The following is a 13,652-nucleotide window of genomic DNA, read 5'->3' on the forward strand; positions in this document are numbered from 1 at the left end:
ATGATCGGGCCTGCCGCCCGAACCTGGCGTGGAAATAGCACCAGGCCGGGTCCGGCGGGGGCTCCGGTCGACGCGTCGGGACCGGGTGACGCGGCGTCGCCGCTGCCAGTCGTGCCGGCCCGGCGGTCTCCGGGAAGGAGACTGCGTCGCGGGCGTCGGGCGGGTGGGCGGGAAGGCTCCCGGCCGCCACCCCGACAAGCTGGCTCGCCGAAGCGATCTTGTCGGCCTCCTTGGCGAGGTCGCGGGGGTTTACGATGGTCGTACCTGCCAGGGCGACCCGTACCGGGGCCGGGAGCTGGCGAGGAAAGAGCTCCTGAAACAGGAAATCCGAGGGGTGTTCGCCGAGCAACGCGAGCATGTAGTCCATGCGCTCGGACGGGCGCGTATCGCCGAACTCCGGTAGGTCGATCAGGCGTCGTGCGCGCTCAGCCGGGGAAAGTGCGAACGCGCCCAGCAGAAGTGCCTTGATGGCGTCGTACTTGCCGTCAGCGGGCGGGTACTGGAGGAAGCTCAGGCAGCGGGCGGCGGTCGCGGAGCCGAGCGCGGCGACCACGTAATGGTAGCGGGTGGCATCCTCCGTGATGCCACGCAGGGCGAACTGGGAGTCCGCCTGCGCGAACCAGACCTCGGCATGTGCTTCCCAGAAGGTGGGCAGCTTGAGGGACACTGCGGTGTCCATTGCCGTGTTGCAAAGTCGGGGTCACCAGTGAAGGAGTCCGGACTCCAGCAGAATACGGATAAAAGGATGGCAAGGCACAAACTCGTCCGAGAAGATGTTTATTCGTAAAACCAACTCGGGAACACTGAAAAGCCCGTTTATCGGGCTGCCTTATAAAGCAAAACCAGAAACCGAAACCGAAACCGAAAGCCACGCCTCTCAAGCGAGGCGTGCTTCGGTGGTCACGTGATCCACAGGTGTAGCTCATTATACCCGCACGCGCGGCACGCTTTGGCGGTCACGTGACCAGCCACTCTGGCGCCGTGGATCCCCGCCGGTGACGTCACCGGCTGGAGCAAGGAGATTCTGATGCCGGTCTTGCTTGGGGGACCCATGGGTCGCTACATTACCACCTAAAAACATGATAGAAATGCAAACAGGGTGTCAAAATACATGTTTTCAAGCACGAGGATTGTTTTAAAGATTACATTATGAGTTTATATGACTTATATGTGTCATTCGATCGATTATGAACAAATTCAACTACTTATAAGATTATATTTTATCATCATCGTCTTCATCACTGTCAGGAAAAACTGTTCTAGTCTCTTCATCTTCTCCATCTTCATCCAGCAGTGATGGAAATGGTGCAGCATTGTTGCAGGTCTGGCCATTGCACTTGACGCATAAGGTGGAGCAAGGTAACCCAAGCTTCCTGCAACCGCACCACGAGCCACAGCCATCTGCTTTGCAGCAGCATGATACCATGTTCAGCAGAGTGTCAGGGGCAATGGGCTGGTCTGTTTCAACGGGAATGAGATTGTTATCCTGCAGTCTCCATCCCCACTCTGTTGGCTGCAAGGGATTGCCTGGGAAGTGGTGGTTTGCATGTTATGGTCAAACAAGATGTTACTGGATGTGGCTTTCTTTGCCCGCCGCTGTTGTTCAACTGCCTTTGTGGAGCTGGTGTTATAGCCATCAAATACAACAGTGTTGCCTGCTCCATAATGTTTCAAAGTATAGGAAACGTAACAATGGCACACATCACTGTACTTCGATGGTTGTGGCCAGAACACCGACTGCAACAGATGACCCCCATCCACAACGTCGCGACACTTGTCGGGCATGTCCGGCTGTGCAGGGACAAACGACTTCAGGAGTGTACCTAGGGCACTCTTGTTTGTCTTCCGCATGGCGCCATCGTGAAACAGGGAGGAAGGTTGAGGGCCAAGTTCGTATGCCAGAAACTCTTCCAGGTCCGAGCTAGTCTTCAAGACACAGTTTATCTTGTTGAAGAAGAGATCAGGATTCACGACTGTGTTTTGCCCCCTGATGTTGATGCTATTATGTTTATCATTCAACGTCTTCACTTTGTCGCTGCGGTGCAGTGTGATCTCTGTGAAGCGATTGCCGGCTATCCTAGAGGCCGCAGTAAGACCAACGTTCACTGCATCATCACAGTTGACCGAGACATCAGCTACAACTCCAGTCGCGATTGACACCAGACGGTCTCGTTGATAACCAGCAAATGGTGGATGCGCCTGCAACCACTGCACGAAAACACCATGATCCGTGTTGAATTTTTCTTTGGTGGATGAACGGAGATCCTTATGTTGTTCCGAGTTAGTTGTGTGTACACCAGTGAACTCCTCCAGATCATCACAGACAGGGACACATTGAGGTAAAGCATGAACCCATTTTGCCAAGGTACTGTCGGTAATACCTCGACCATGGGTCATTCCCCCACTCATTTTCAGCATCCTCATCAAGAACTGCTCGATTGTTTGATCAGAGAAATTCCCAGCCCAGAATTAATTAGCTTGGCGGATTGTGAAGTAACCTTTGTCAGTGAACAAACTATACTCATCAGGTGGCATGACTTTGTTGATGGATTCCATCTGCTGGAGGTAGAGTCTGGCAGATTTGGCATAAGGAAGATGACCAGCTGCGTGGAAATGTGGAATCATCTCCCTTACACTGTGAAGGTGGAGCTTCCAATCACCTGTCCTCTCAGCTCTGACAAAGTTCAGCATCAGGATAACCTGATGAACGTATTGCACCCATAGCTTGCCAGTTCTACTATGGCTAGCTGCTTGGTCAAGCTGTTGTGACAGTAGTTGGTGGAACTGCGTAACAATTTCGTCCTCTTCTACATTAGCGGTGCCTACATCTTGGTGAATAGTGTTGTCGTGCACACAGGCCAGGTGTTCTCTGTCAGTCTGGTTTAACGAGTCAGACTTCTTCAGCAGGACACTTATGAGAGCTAACAAGGAGAGAATGTGAGCCCGCACTGCTCGAGAGTAAGCATGGCCAGTCAGCATGTGTACCACAGACCCATTGGCATACACTCTTCCCCACAGTTCCGCTAACCCACTCCCTGACATGATATGGCCTATACTACCAAGATATGACATCAGAAGATGAAATCCACCAAGTCGAACAATCACTCTGTCCAAGTCGTTGGAAGCAGCAACTATTTCTGAAGCCTTCTGGAACAAAGGCTGATCAAAATTTACAGGACAGATTTTCAGATCATGTTTTTCACTTTGTTCTTGGGCAAAACACAGTGCAGAGTAGATGGTGCTGGGGTTACTAGGATCAAGATTGATGAAGGGGAGAGTTTCAATTCTGGAGGTATGAAACGACATTCCTCACAACAGTTTTCATGAATCCACTCCAAGGAACTCGAGATGATAGGTTCAACACATACCCAAGCATCCAAACCAAATCAAAAGCTGTCGCTTGAAGAATTTGACTGTCAGAAATGTTCAGAGACTCAACTGTTACACACTGAAGCCCAGGAACTGGCGGTTTGCTATAAGTCTTGATGGGGATTTGCGCAAATGTACCTAATAGCTCTGTTGATGGTGCTTTCGCTGTGCGCTTGATGGGCGACTTATCCACTGTTCCGTAAGGAGTTACACATGCTATTCCACCCGTAGCATGGAATGTGTTGTGACCGGTCAGCGTAGCTACGTTGAAGTCCGCATTGTCAAACACAAATTGCGTAAAACCATTCAAGCCATAGGAAGGTTCGCAAGTGGGTATTAGACTATTCTCAAAGCGTTGCACTTCCTTGTAATCGTCAGCAAAGGTGATACTGCTCAGGATATCTATCAGCTCACGTGAGGCGTAGTTGCGATGTATGTACAATGCAATGGCAAGTAGCAATGGTGAGCTAAATGACCTCGGCCTGCAGGTTGAAATGATGGAATGGGCTATGGCCGTGCACAGTCTGTTTACAACTCTAGACTGTTTATCCTTCGGATCTAGCAATTTTTGCAAGAAACGCTTTAGTGAGTCAGGAATCAAGGTGTTACCATTCTCAGTGTCTTTCATTGTGGGGTATTCAGTGAGATCATAAATTGATAAGCGAATATCATCAAGAATAATTGATGCAGCCATTTCAATTATTTGATCATTTTCGTTATAATTCCCAGTTGTTCTGTCGGTCACCCACTTTTCACAAAGGATCCGGTGCACAGAGTCACGAAAACTGACAATGCTTGTCTTTCCAGGGATACTTGTGATGATGATGTCCTCACCATAACGTTCGTTCAGCTTCTGTTTGAAGTATTTGATGGAATACCCTTCTTCACCTTGAAGAAACGTTTCCATATGTTCCATGAGCACCGAAATAGAAAACTGACATTCATCATTCTCATCTATAAATGAACAGAGTGTATTGAAGGCATAATCTCTTACAGCGTCAGCTGGTTTGCCAACGGATTGTGTTTTCTCAGTATTAGTAAAGAACTCAACACCACAGGCTCTATGGTATTTGGCCTCAGCTGCTACCAAATCTATGACAGCATCTATTCTCTTGGCAACTTTGTTGCCCCACTCATCACATCTTTCTCTTGCGCGTTTCGAAGCACTGTCCTTATATTCAATGGTCTGAACATTGCTGAAGGGTTTCCTTCGTTTGAGTGCGATTTTGCTACTAGTTTCTATCATAGCGGATATATCATATATTTCTTTTTTAGATTGTCCTTGGCACAAGCAACACAATTCAAGCAAGGTCAAGCGCATAACGTCTTAGCGGAGACACAATGTGCCAAAAATCATAAACTTACCAGTAGTATGTTTTTGAGTACTTTAGATACAGTTTGTTCATTTCTCTATCACAATCAAATACATTGATTTGTGATGATGATGCTAAAAGTGACAACACAGTGACGTGAGACTACTACTGAGAAGTCAGGTCATCTAGCGTGACATCATTCGCCTATGACGTCATTCGCCTATGACGTCACAATACCATCGCGTCGCCCAGTGGGAATAAGACATATTATAAAATAAACCTAGTATAAACCTATAATAGAATAAACCTAGGTCCTAAGAGCCTAGATAATATGTTTCAGAGTTACGGCCGTTTTTGGCCAACAATGACCTTGATAAATATCATTTGACCTTGAAAATGACACATATAAATCCTATAAACTCATAATGTAATCTTTAAAACAATCCTCGTGCTTAAAAAAAACCCACCGTTTAGAGGCCATTTTTCCCCGCAAAGCGGGGGTTGGCCTTTTCGGGGACCGTGGTAGTTGTTGTTTTTTTTTGGTCCCCTTTTTGAAGCAATGTTTTACGGCCGGATGCCCTTCCTGACGCCAACCCTTTTTGCCGCCTTTAACGACAAACAGGGAATTACCAGTGAACTGGTACTCAAATTAGCCGACCTCGGAAGGATGACAGGCTGAGTCAACCCCCCTGGCATTAATTCGGCGATCGACCAGGATGCGAACCCAGGATCCTAGGATCCTAAGCTGGCACCCTAGCCACTAGCCCAACACCAGAGCTAATCCTCGTGCTTGAAAACATGTATTTTGACACCCTGTTTGCATTTCTATCATGTTTTTAGGTGGTAATATGATAAAATGCCAAAATTGCCGCCATTTTGGACGCCATCTTGAATTTCCACTGAAGCACAAGGGCGATGTCTGGGGACTTTTAGTATGTTATTCAGGACAGTTTTCTGAACATATCCTGAAATTTTCAGCTTTGTTTGAATTTGTTCCGGGTTTCACCTTATTTGGTGCTAATGCTCTTGGACTATACTTTTATTTTCAATTTGTACGCACACGGAACATTTGAAAGAGTTTCGATTAGATTCGTCAGCAAAGCGGCAGGTAAAAACACCTAGTAGTAAAATAAAATGAAAATGAATAGTAAAATTTACAAAACAAGGTAAATATTTATTGTCATGTATACTCCTATAATAGATATCATGAATGAGTGATGTCTTTTCAAAAAACTTAAACTATGCCAAAAAGTAAGATTTTGACTTCCCAACTGAGTTACAGTTTGACAGAATGTTTTCAATGTCATATGTGCTAAGGTTTATAATCGTGTGTGTGTGCAAACTCAACACCAATTTACATCAAAATCTTTGATCTTACACAATATTTATTGTCCATTTTGATACAACAGGTTTATTCTCAACAATCGTGATACTTCAAATCAAATTTGTTTTTGTTGACCATTGCTCTGCAGCCAAAAGGGGCAGACCGGAAACAGAAAACCGACAGAGAGAAAATGGATAAGAGAACACCACAGGAGAAGGAAAAATATCAGCCGTCTTTTGAGGCAACTATCTTGACAGAGGTATGAAATGTTCCCGCACCACCTCTTCCTCCTGTTCTTTTCGTTATGGTTCGTCTTGGATCTGTTCTTTGCATTCTGTTTCATCTTAGTCTGTTCTGTGTGGTGACATGGCTCATGGAGCATGGTGACAGATTGTTGTCATCATTAGGATGCAGTTTGTGGCTGTGGGTTAGTGTCAGTTACAGAGGCAGGGTGGTGTCGCTGATGCATTGCCCCTTTTAGGTTAGAGCGGGAATTTGTAATTTGTTCATGGTGCCGGAGATAGCTTGCCTCCCCTTTACGATGGACTCTGTGGGATCTTTGACATCCACCAACTAATGCCGACAGATGGAACTCCCATTTAAAGTCCATCTCCATGGCAGTCCATATGTTTATACCTCTCCCACCCCCCCCCCCCCTTTCACATGCCTCCCCCCCTTCACATGCCTCCCCCCCTTCACATGCCTCCCCCCCAAAGCCCTCTCCCTCCCACAGATCTCTCGATGTCTCCATGTCTCTCGGTCCCTGCTCTCAAATGTTGTGTTTGTGTCCTTCCCCCTCTCTCCCCATCTTGTCTACCGCTCCCGATGTTATTTGTTTTATGTGTCTGTTTGTCTTTCTGTGTGATTAATGTTCGCTCTTTCACGAGCCTCGATCTTGTATACAAAAAAAAAAAAAAAAAAAAAAAAAATCTGAGGAACGGCGCACACGTTCAAGAATCACTCTACCTGTGACACACCAGAATGACACAGTTTATAGCTGTGATGGATTCGATCCCTGGCTGTGTGCGTGCATATTTTCTCCAAGCTCCTGGACCAATTTCTCCTAAAACTTGCTGTACCACATTATTTTCAGATGCAGAAGGTCAACTTTGCAATAAAAACTTTCAATGCTTATTCAAACCAGAGAGTTCATACAACACCTTACCCGATGTATTGTTCAGGTTTATAATTCAATTTAAACAAAATAATTATTTTGAAGGTCGTATAAAAAATTCTGTAAGTTTAGCGCCATTGATGCAGTCTTATGCACCACCTTATTTAACATGTCCAAGTACAGCAAAACTTGGAGGTTTTTGAAAGCGCTAAGAAGGTGATTTGTGTTCTGCAGTATTCAAGTATATAATTCATTTGAAATAAAATATATATTTTAAAGGTCGTATAAAATGTAAAGATGTGAAATAACGACATCGTCACTGACCTCATATCATACGTTACAATGTATATCCGCCTCTCATCTCATGTTTGCTCTGGCGGTGGCACATCACTAGCTCTGTAGGGAGAGGGGCGGAAATCGGACTGCCATGTATGTTTGGCTGGTCTAGAGGTCAACTCCTGCTCTGCTTTTTATGACTTGATCTTAGCTAACCACTTCTTAATGCTTCTTAGATTCTAAATAACCCATTCTTGTTCGGGTGACACAACTTGTTATTTGTGTTGCAGGATTACTCACATATTATTTATAAAATTAATGTCAGCACACTGACTGGAGCTTATATTAAACTAGTATAAAGGCCCGTCAAAAATGGCGGGTTTGAGGTATTTTATTCGAAATATTGAAAGAGACTGGAAGCTATTATGTTTCGTAGCGATAAAAAGTGTTATTTTAAAACATATGCACAAATGTGGCCCTATTTTCTTTATCTGCTGGGATATTTTGTTTCGACGGTACCGTCTTGTGAGCATGCCAAAGTCTGAAGCCTCGCCCGAGTGTTAGTTGTGTTTATATCTTCTTTATTTATGAGACATCCTATGGATGTAAATTAACGCTCGTTTTACACTACGTGAGTGACACATCACGTGCAGGGAATTTCACCTCCCGGCCCCTTGTATTTATTGTTATTGAACAAAAAATTGGACCGTGGGTCCTGAAGTTGCAGTATTACGAACAAATCCATTTGGAGCAGGAGCAACAGTCACTCCAAACCCCCCGCAGCTCCCCATAGACCCTGATATTTGTTTATGCTGTGAACAAACTTTCGTACCACATGTGTGATGAAGGTTGTGGTCAAGTTTCATCGAAATAGTGTCTGTAGTTTTGGAGAAGAGAGCAAATATCTATTTTGGGGGGAGGGGTCAAAAAACCACCTGCAGACCCAAACCCCCTTAATGAGCACAGATTTTGATGCGGTCAATATACCTTCGTTGCGTGGGCATCAGGTATTCAGCTTGTGGCCAGGTTTCATCAAAATTGTGTGTTTGGTTCAAGTGACAATGCCTGAAGTGTTTACGAATGAACAAACTCACTCACTCACTCACTCACTCACTCATTCACTCACTCATTCACTCACTCACTAACCTCCAGATACTGCTCGGCTGCATTAGCTCACCAGACTAAAGTTCAGGTGAGCTGAAAAAAACGCTTCTGTACACCGCCCTTAACGCTCTGTTTGCAAGTCATCGTCTCCAATTCCAATATAAGAGTCGCAATTTCTCTTCTTTTGGGTGTTTGGGTCCTCGAGGTCTTTTCAGTCCTTGTGGTCTTTTGGGACTTTGGGATATTTTTGGGTCCTCGGGGTCTATTGGGACTTTGGGATATTTTTGGCTCCTCTGGGTCTTTTGGGTCCTCGGGGTCTATTCGGTCCTCACTGTCTATTGGGTCCTCACCTCACTGTCTATTGTGTCCTCACGGTATTTTGGGTCCTGCGGGTCTTCGTGGTCCTCTGGGTATTTTGAGTCCTTGGAATCTTTTGGGTGTTTTGACCATAGTGAACACACAGTCGTGTTAAGAGATTGGCCTTTAAAAACCTACTTAAATCGTCCTTATGAAGGGGGACAGACATCCGACATATGTACGAACACACACTACGTTTTATGCGGTAGATACTCTTGAAATAATTTGGAAAACATTTAATTATCATTGAGAAAGTGAATGTGAAACTCGTTTAGTCTCATGCAGTACAACAAAAGTGTGGCAAGTTGTCAGTGATTTTGCCACATTCTGAATTCACTTTAAACAATAGTGTACTCACGAAAAATAAAAAAGTTTCATGCAACAAATATAATAATGCAACAAATTAATTGTATGCTTTTATTTTGTGATGTTCGCTCATGACCAGTGAAGTAAATATGAAATAGCATGAGTGTGACGAGTCATAGGTTAGTGGCGAAGCTGCCATGTTTTAAACACATTTTAACAGTAGCAACCGCCATTAAAGGAGCAGTTTGATGCTATGTATTCAAACTACTGTAAATCATCGTGTAGATTGGCCTCATAAGGCTGTAACAGCACAACACACAAAAGTCAGCACAAGCGATAACGGAAAAAAAAAATTCTGACCAGCGAAATTATCGAGATTGAGATGGATTGAAGTTGCGTTGCCTGGAATTAAAACGGCCCTCGAGTGCACAAATGGAATGGTAATGTACTTGGAACATCCTCATGTAAAACCAGAAAGACCACCGTTTTATGGTTTGTGGAAAATGCCAATTATCAGGAAACTCCTGTGCTAACATGAAAATGTACACTCTTGAGAAATCCTAAACAAAAATAAGCTACCGTAGTGAGACTCCTTAGTGAGACTGAACAATCAACCAGATGATGAAGGCATGAATGGTATTCAGCCAAATGCGTTTATTAAATTTGTTGACCGGGGTATCATGTGTTGATACGATACCCCTGTCAACAATGTTGGATTTATCAAAACTCATCTTATTGGGTGTTCATTTTAATGGGAGTCTATATAAATCACAAAAACAAGAGGTTTGTATTTAAAATCAAATTACATCGAGATGTTTGCCTTTATGCTTGTTGTAAAATGTGCTCAAACCCAGAGAAGGAATTGTAATTCTGGTGCATGGGAGCGATGTGGGATTTTCAACGGCTGACGGCAAGATTGTAGTGGCCCCTCGACATATTGTTACTGCAAGAAGTTGTGGGATACAGTCGGCATCGCTTTGTTTCAATATGGCGAACATTTGACTTTTTTGTACACAAATTCGAGGCTCGTGGAGCAGCTGGAACTTCTTTTAAAATTCTACACTTCTTTTAAAGGACAGTGATATTAATAGTACTATTTACTGAGTTCAGTGACTGCCGATAATCAGACAAAATATCTACGAACATGGTTGTGAACGAAAACTGCAGAAAAATATGCGGAAACGAAAACTGCAGAAAAATATGCGGGATTTGTCTCTCTAACTCTCTTGGCTTAAGGTCGTTGTTGTTCACAGTCAATCCTGACGATTTATAATTTTGTGGAGAAATAATACGATGATCGAAAGTTATCCTCATATAATAACTGGTTACATACAGGTAGTGGAAAAAAATGGAAACATCGAAGTAAAGTCTCTTTCATAGAGGGTTGAGCCACCACGTGTGAACGGTACTGCCTCTATGCACCATGGCATAGAGTCCACCATTGTCTGCAATTGTACAGGAGGGATGCAGCACCATTCTTCCACGAGAAAGTCAATCGACTCAAACTTGTTTGATGGAGCTGGAAAAACGCTGTCTCTGACGTGGTTTCAGAATATCTCATAAATGCTCTATTGGGTTCAGATTTGGTGACTGAGAAAGCCATGACATATGGATAACATCAGTGTCATGCTCATCAACGCATTGGGCAACCGTGCTCTATGGTTGGGGGCTTTGGGAGGTCTCCTCTTGCAGCTACACCTGGTGTTGTCCTGATGCTTAGGGCGGCGGGCTTGGGATCCTAAGGTCCTGAATTTGAATCCCGTTAAGCTGTTGAATTAATACCAGGTGGGGTTGATTCAGCCTGTCATGCTTCTTAGGTCGGCGAAATGAGTACCAGGGTATTGGGTCCTCTCTCAAAATTTGCACTCCGGCTGCCGTAAAAACACCTCATTCCGTAACACACACAGTGGGGTGTGTCGGGATGGTGCTGAGGAGTCATCCAAGGACGCAGCGTGCTCTTGCAGCTATGCGAGCCATAATAATAGGCAATCGGGCCTGTGCAACATTTTAATACATGCCCCGAAAGATGCTCGGACGTTATTTGCTTAATTAACACATGGGCCACACCTATGTGGTAGTCGTTGCTTGGTGTCTCTCATTTAAACCAGGTGTTTCCATTTTTTTGTCCACTACCTGTATATCTGAATAAGATGAAAATTTTCTTACAATAATAGTTTTTACTTGGAATTTGTCTATTATTTTTTTATCAAGGTAAACACTACGTGACATCAGTGTGGATTAAATCAATTTGTGTAATATGTGGATTATAGCACTTTGTCTCTGAATGGAGAACTTGTGGACCTGTTTTCTAAAAACGATGTACTGTATAACACGATATCTTAAAAAGTTGTGGATGGATTTGGACGAAACTTGGTGGACATGTTGTGTGTGTGACAAGGAAGAATTGGTTAGTTTTTAGTGAAGATCCGTCCGGATACGAATTTTTAAAAATTTCCTCTGGTTCTTCACGATTGAAAGATGGGGCCAAAAACGATATCCAGCATGATATTTCAAAAAGTTGTGGACGAATTATGACAAAACTAGGTGGATGAGATGGGTGGGTAGGCAACAATAACAAGCCGATTCGATTTTGGTTCTTGTCCAGATCCAGATCTGGCCCATCAGTGGGATACAAAGTGTAAACTGTTCAGCCTGGTGGAGATACACTCTTTGAGTTCCGTTCTAGTTTCTCAAATACTTTTGATTGGGTTCATTGGAGTCATTCATCAAAACTGATGGTTTGATTCTCTTCAGGAATATTTAAGAAGCTGAGCAAAAATAAATGCTTTCATTGTTTGTTTTGCTGGTGATGAAGGACATGTGATCACTTTGTTCTGGTTGCTGACCGTTATTTTGTTGCTGTGAATGTGACATTAAAAGGGTAAGCAAGGTTTCTCATGATGACATTTCCACAGATGGCAATCGATGCTTCTGGAAGTGAGGTGATTGACCAGGAACAGAAGAAGTCAACAAAACGGAGCATGCTTGGTGAAGTTGGAGATTTTTTGGCAAAAAGAGGCACTGTGAGGCTATTTGCTGCTTCCTTCACATCGGCCATTATATGTTAAATAATGTTATTACCTCCGACATCGAAGATAGACGGTAGTTATGTTTTCACCCCTGTCTGTCTGTTTTCTGTTTGTCTGTCTATGAACAATATATCTCAAAAGGTTGTGGACTGATTCGGACGAAATTTGGCAGAAATATGGTGTATGTGACAAGGACGAAATGATTAGATTTTGGTGAAGATCTGGATCCGGATACGAGGAATTTTAAAAGTAATTCGTCACCAATGAGAGACAGGGCCAAAACGATATACAACATGCATTTTAAGGCCATTTTCCCTGCTAGAGCGGGGGTTAGCCTTGCGGTCCCCTTGACAATCTTCTCCATTTTGCCCTATTTTCTGCATCTCTCCTTGTTAACCCCCTTGCCCGCATTTCTTCTTCCACCATCTTTAGCCAAGTCTTTCTCGGTCTTCCCCGTCCTCTACTTCCTTCTACATTAACTTCCATCACTCCTCTCAACCAGTCACTTTCATCCTTCCTCAACACATGACCAAACCATCTCAACCTGTTCCTCTTCACAGCACCAATCACAGGCAATATTCCCATCATCTTTCGCAATTCATCATTTGTCTTCCTCTCTCTCAACGATACTCCGCACATCCATCGAACCATTCGCATTTCCACCCTTTCCAGCCTTCGTTGCTGCTCTACGTTCATTACCCATGTCTCGCTCCCATAAATCATAACACTTCTCACACATGCAGCATACACCTTTCCCTTCAGCTTCAGCGACACTCTCCTCCTCATCAGCACGCCACTCAGTTCCCGAAACGTCTTCCATGCACATCTCACTCGAGCAACCGTTGCCGAGTCTGATCCACCTTCCCCATTCAGCATGTCTCCGAGGTAGCAAAATGTTTTCACACCTTCCAGCTTCACGCCGTCTCCAAGATCCAACTCAACATTTCCTCCATCTGCAGCTCCCTCTGTGCACACCTTACATTTGAATGTAGCTGCCACACTGGTAAATGACCCTCTCAGACCACTACATTTTTGATGAACCCACTCAGCGCACATTGTACATTGAATGGAGTTCACTCCGACACCCTTCCTGCACACAGCACACGGCCATTTCCCAGTTCTTTCCACCTCACCACATGCTTTACCACTTGCCATCACCTTCGTCTTTCCGATATTCACCTTCAGACCTTTTGTCTCCATACATTCCTTTTCTCCTGACCCCGTGACCCTTGATATAGGAAGCGAAAAGCGTTCCATTAGGGGACCCGCCCATCGCACCTGAATCGAGTGATCCGGCGGGCCGTTGTCGTTCTCGTCCAAAGCCCCCGTCCCCACCTTAGGGCCGACCAGGCGGACCAGAGATTCCAGTGTCCCAATCCGAACCTTCGGAGCGGACGTCTGAGGGCCGCACTTCCCATCCCAACGGTCCAAGCCAGAACCATCCGATGTGGGGTATCGCC

The 13,652-nt window shown here is 44.6% G+C and overlaps 1 protein-coding gene across 6 annotated transcripts in view; it reads left to right on the top strand.

Moving 5' to 3' along the window:
- The window catches only part of LOC137438082 (transcription factor CP2), a 176,642-nt gene that overhangs the window by 77,692 nt on the left and 85,298 nt on the right, over positions 1–13,652 (top strand). For all 6 annotated transcript variants that reach the window (XR_013621062.1, XR_013621063.1, XM_078766601.1 and 3 more), the window contains 2 exons: positions 6,155–6,265; positions 12,079–12,186. Coding sequence is in view for 4 of the 6 variants with exons in the window: in XM_078766601.1 (XP_078622727.1) it covers positions 6,155–6,265; positions 12,079–12,186 (219 nt within the window). In the remaining 2 variants the exon portion in view is untranslated. The remainder of the gene's footprint in view (positions 1–6,154; positions 6,266–12,078; positions 12,187–13,652) is intronic.

This window comes from Myxine glutinosa, chromosome 12 (genome assembly GCF_964187855.1).
Source record: "Myxine glutinosa chromosome 12, kmMyxGlut1.1, whole genome shotgun sequence".
Classification (NCBI taxonomy): domain Eukaryota; kingdom Metazoa; phylum Chordata; class Myxini; order Myxiniformes; family Myxinidae; genus Myxine; species Myxine glutinosa.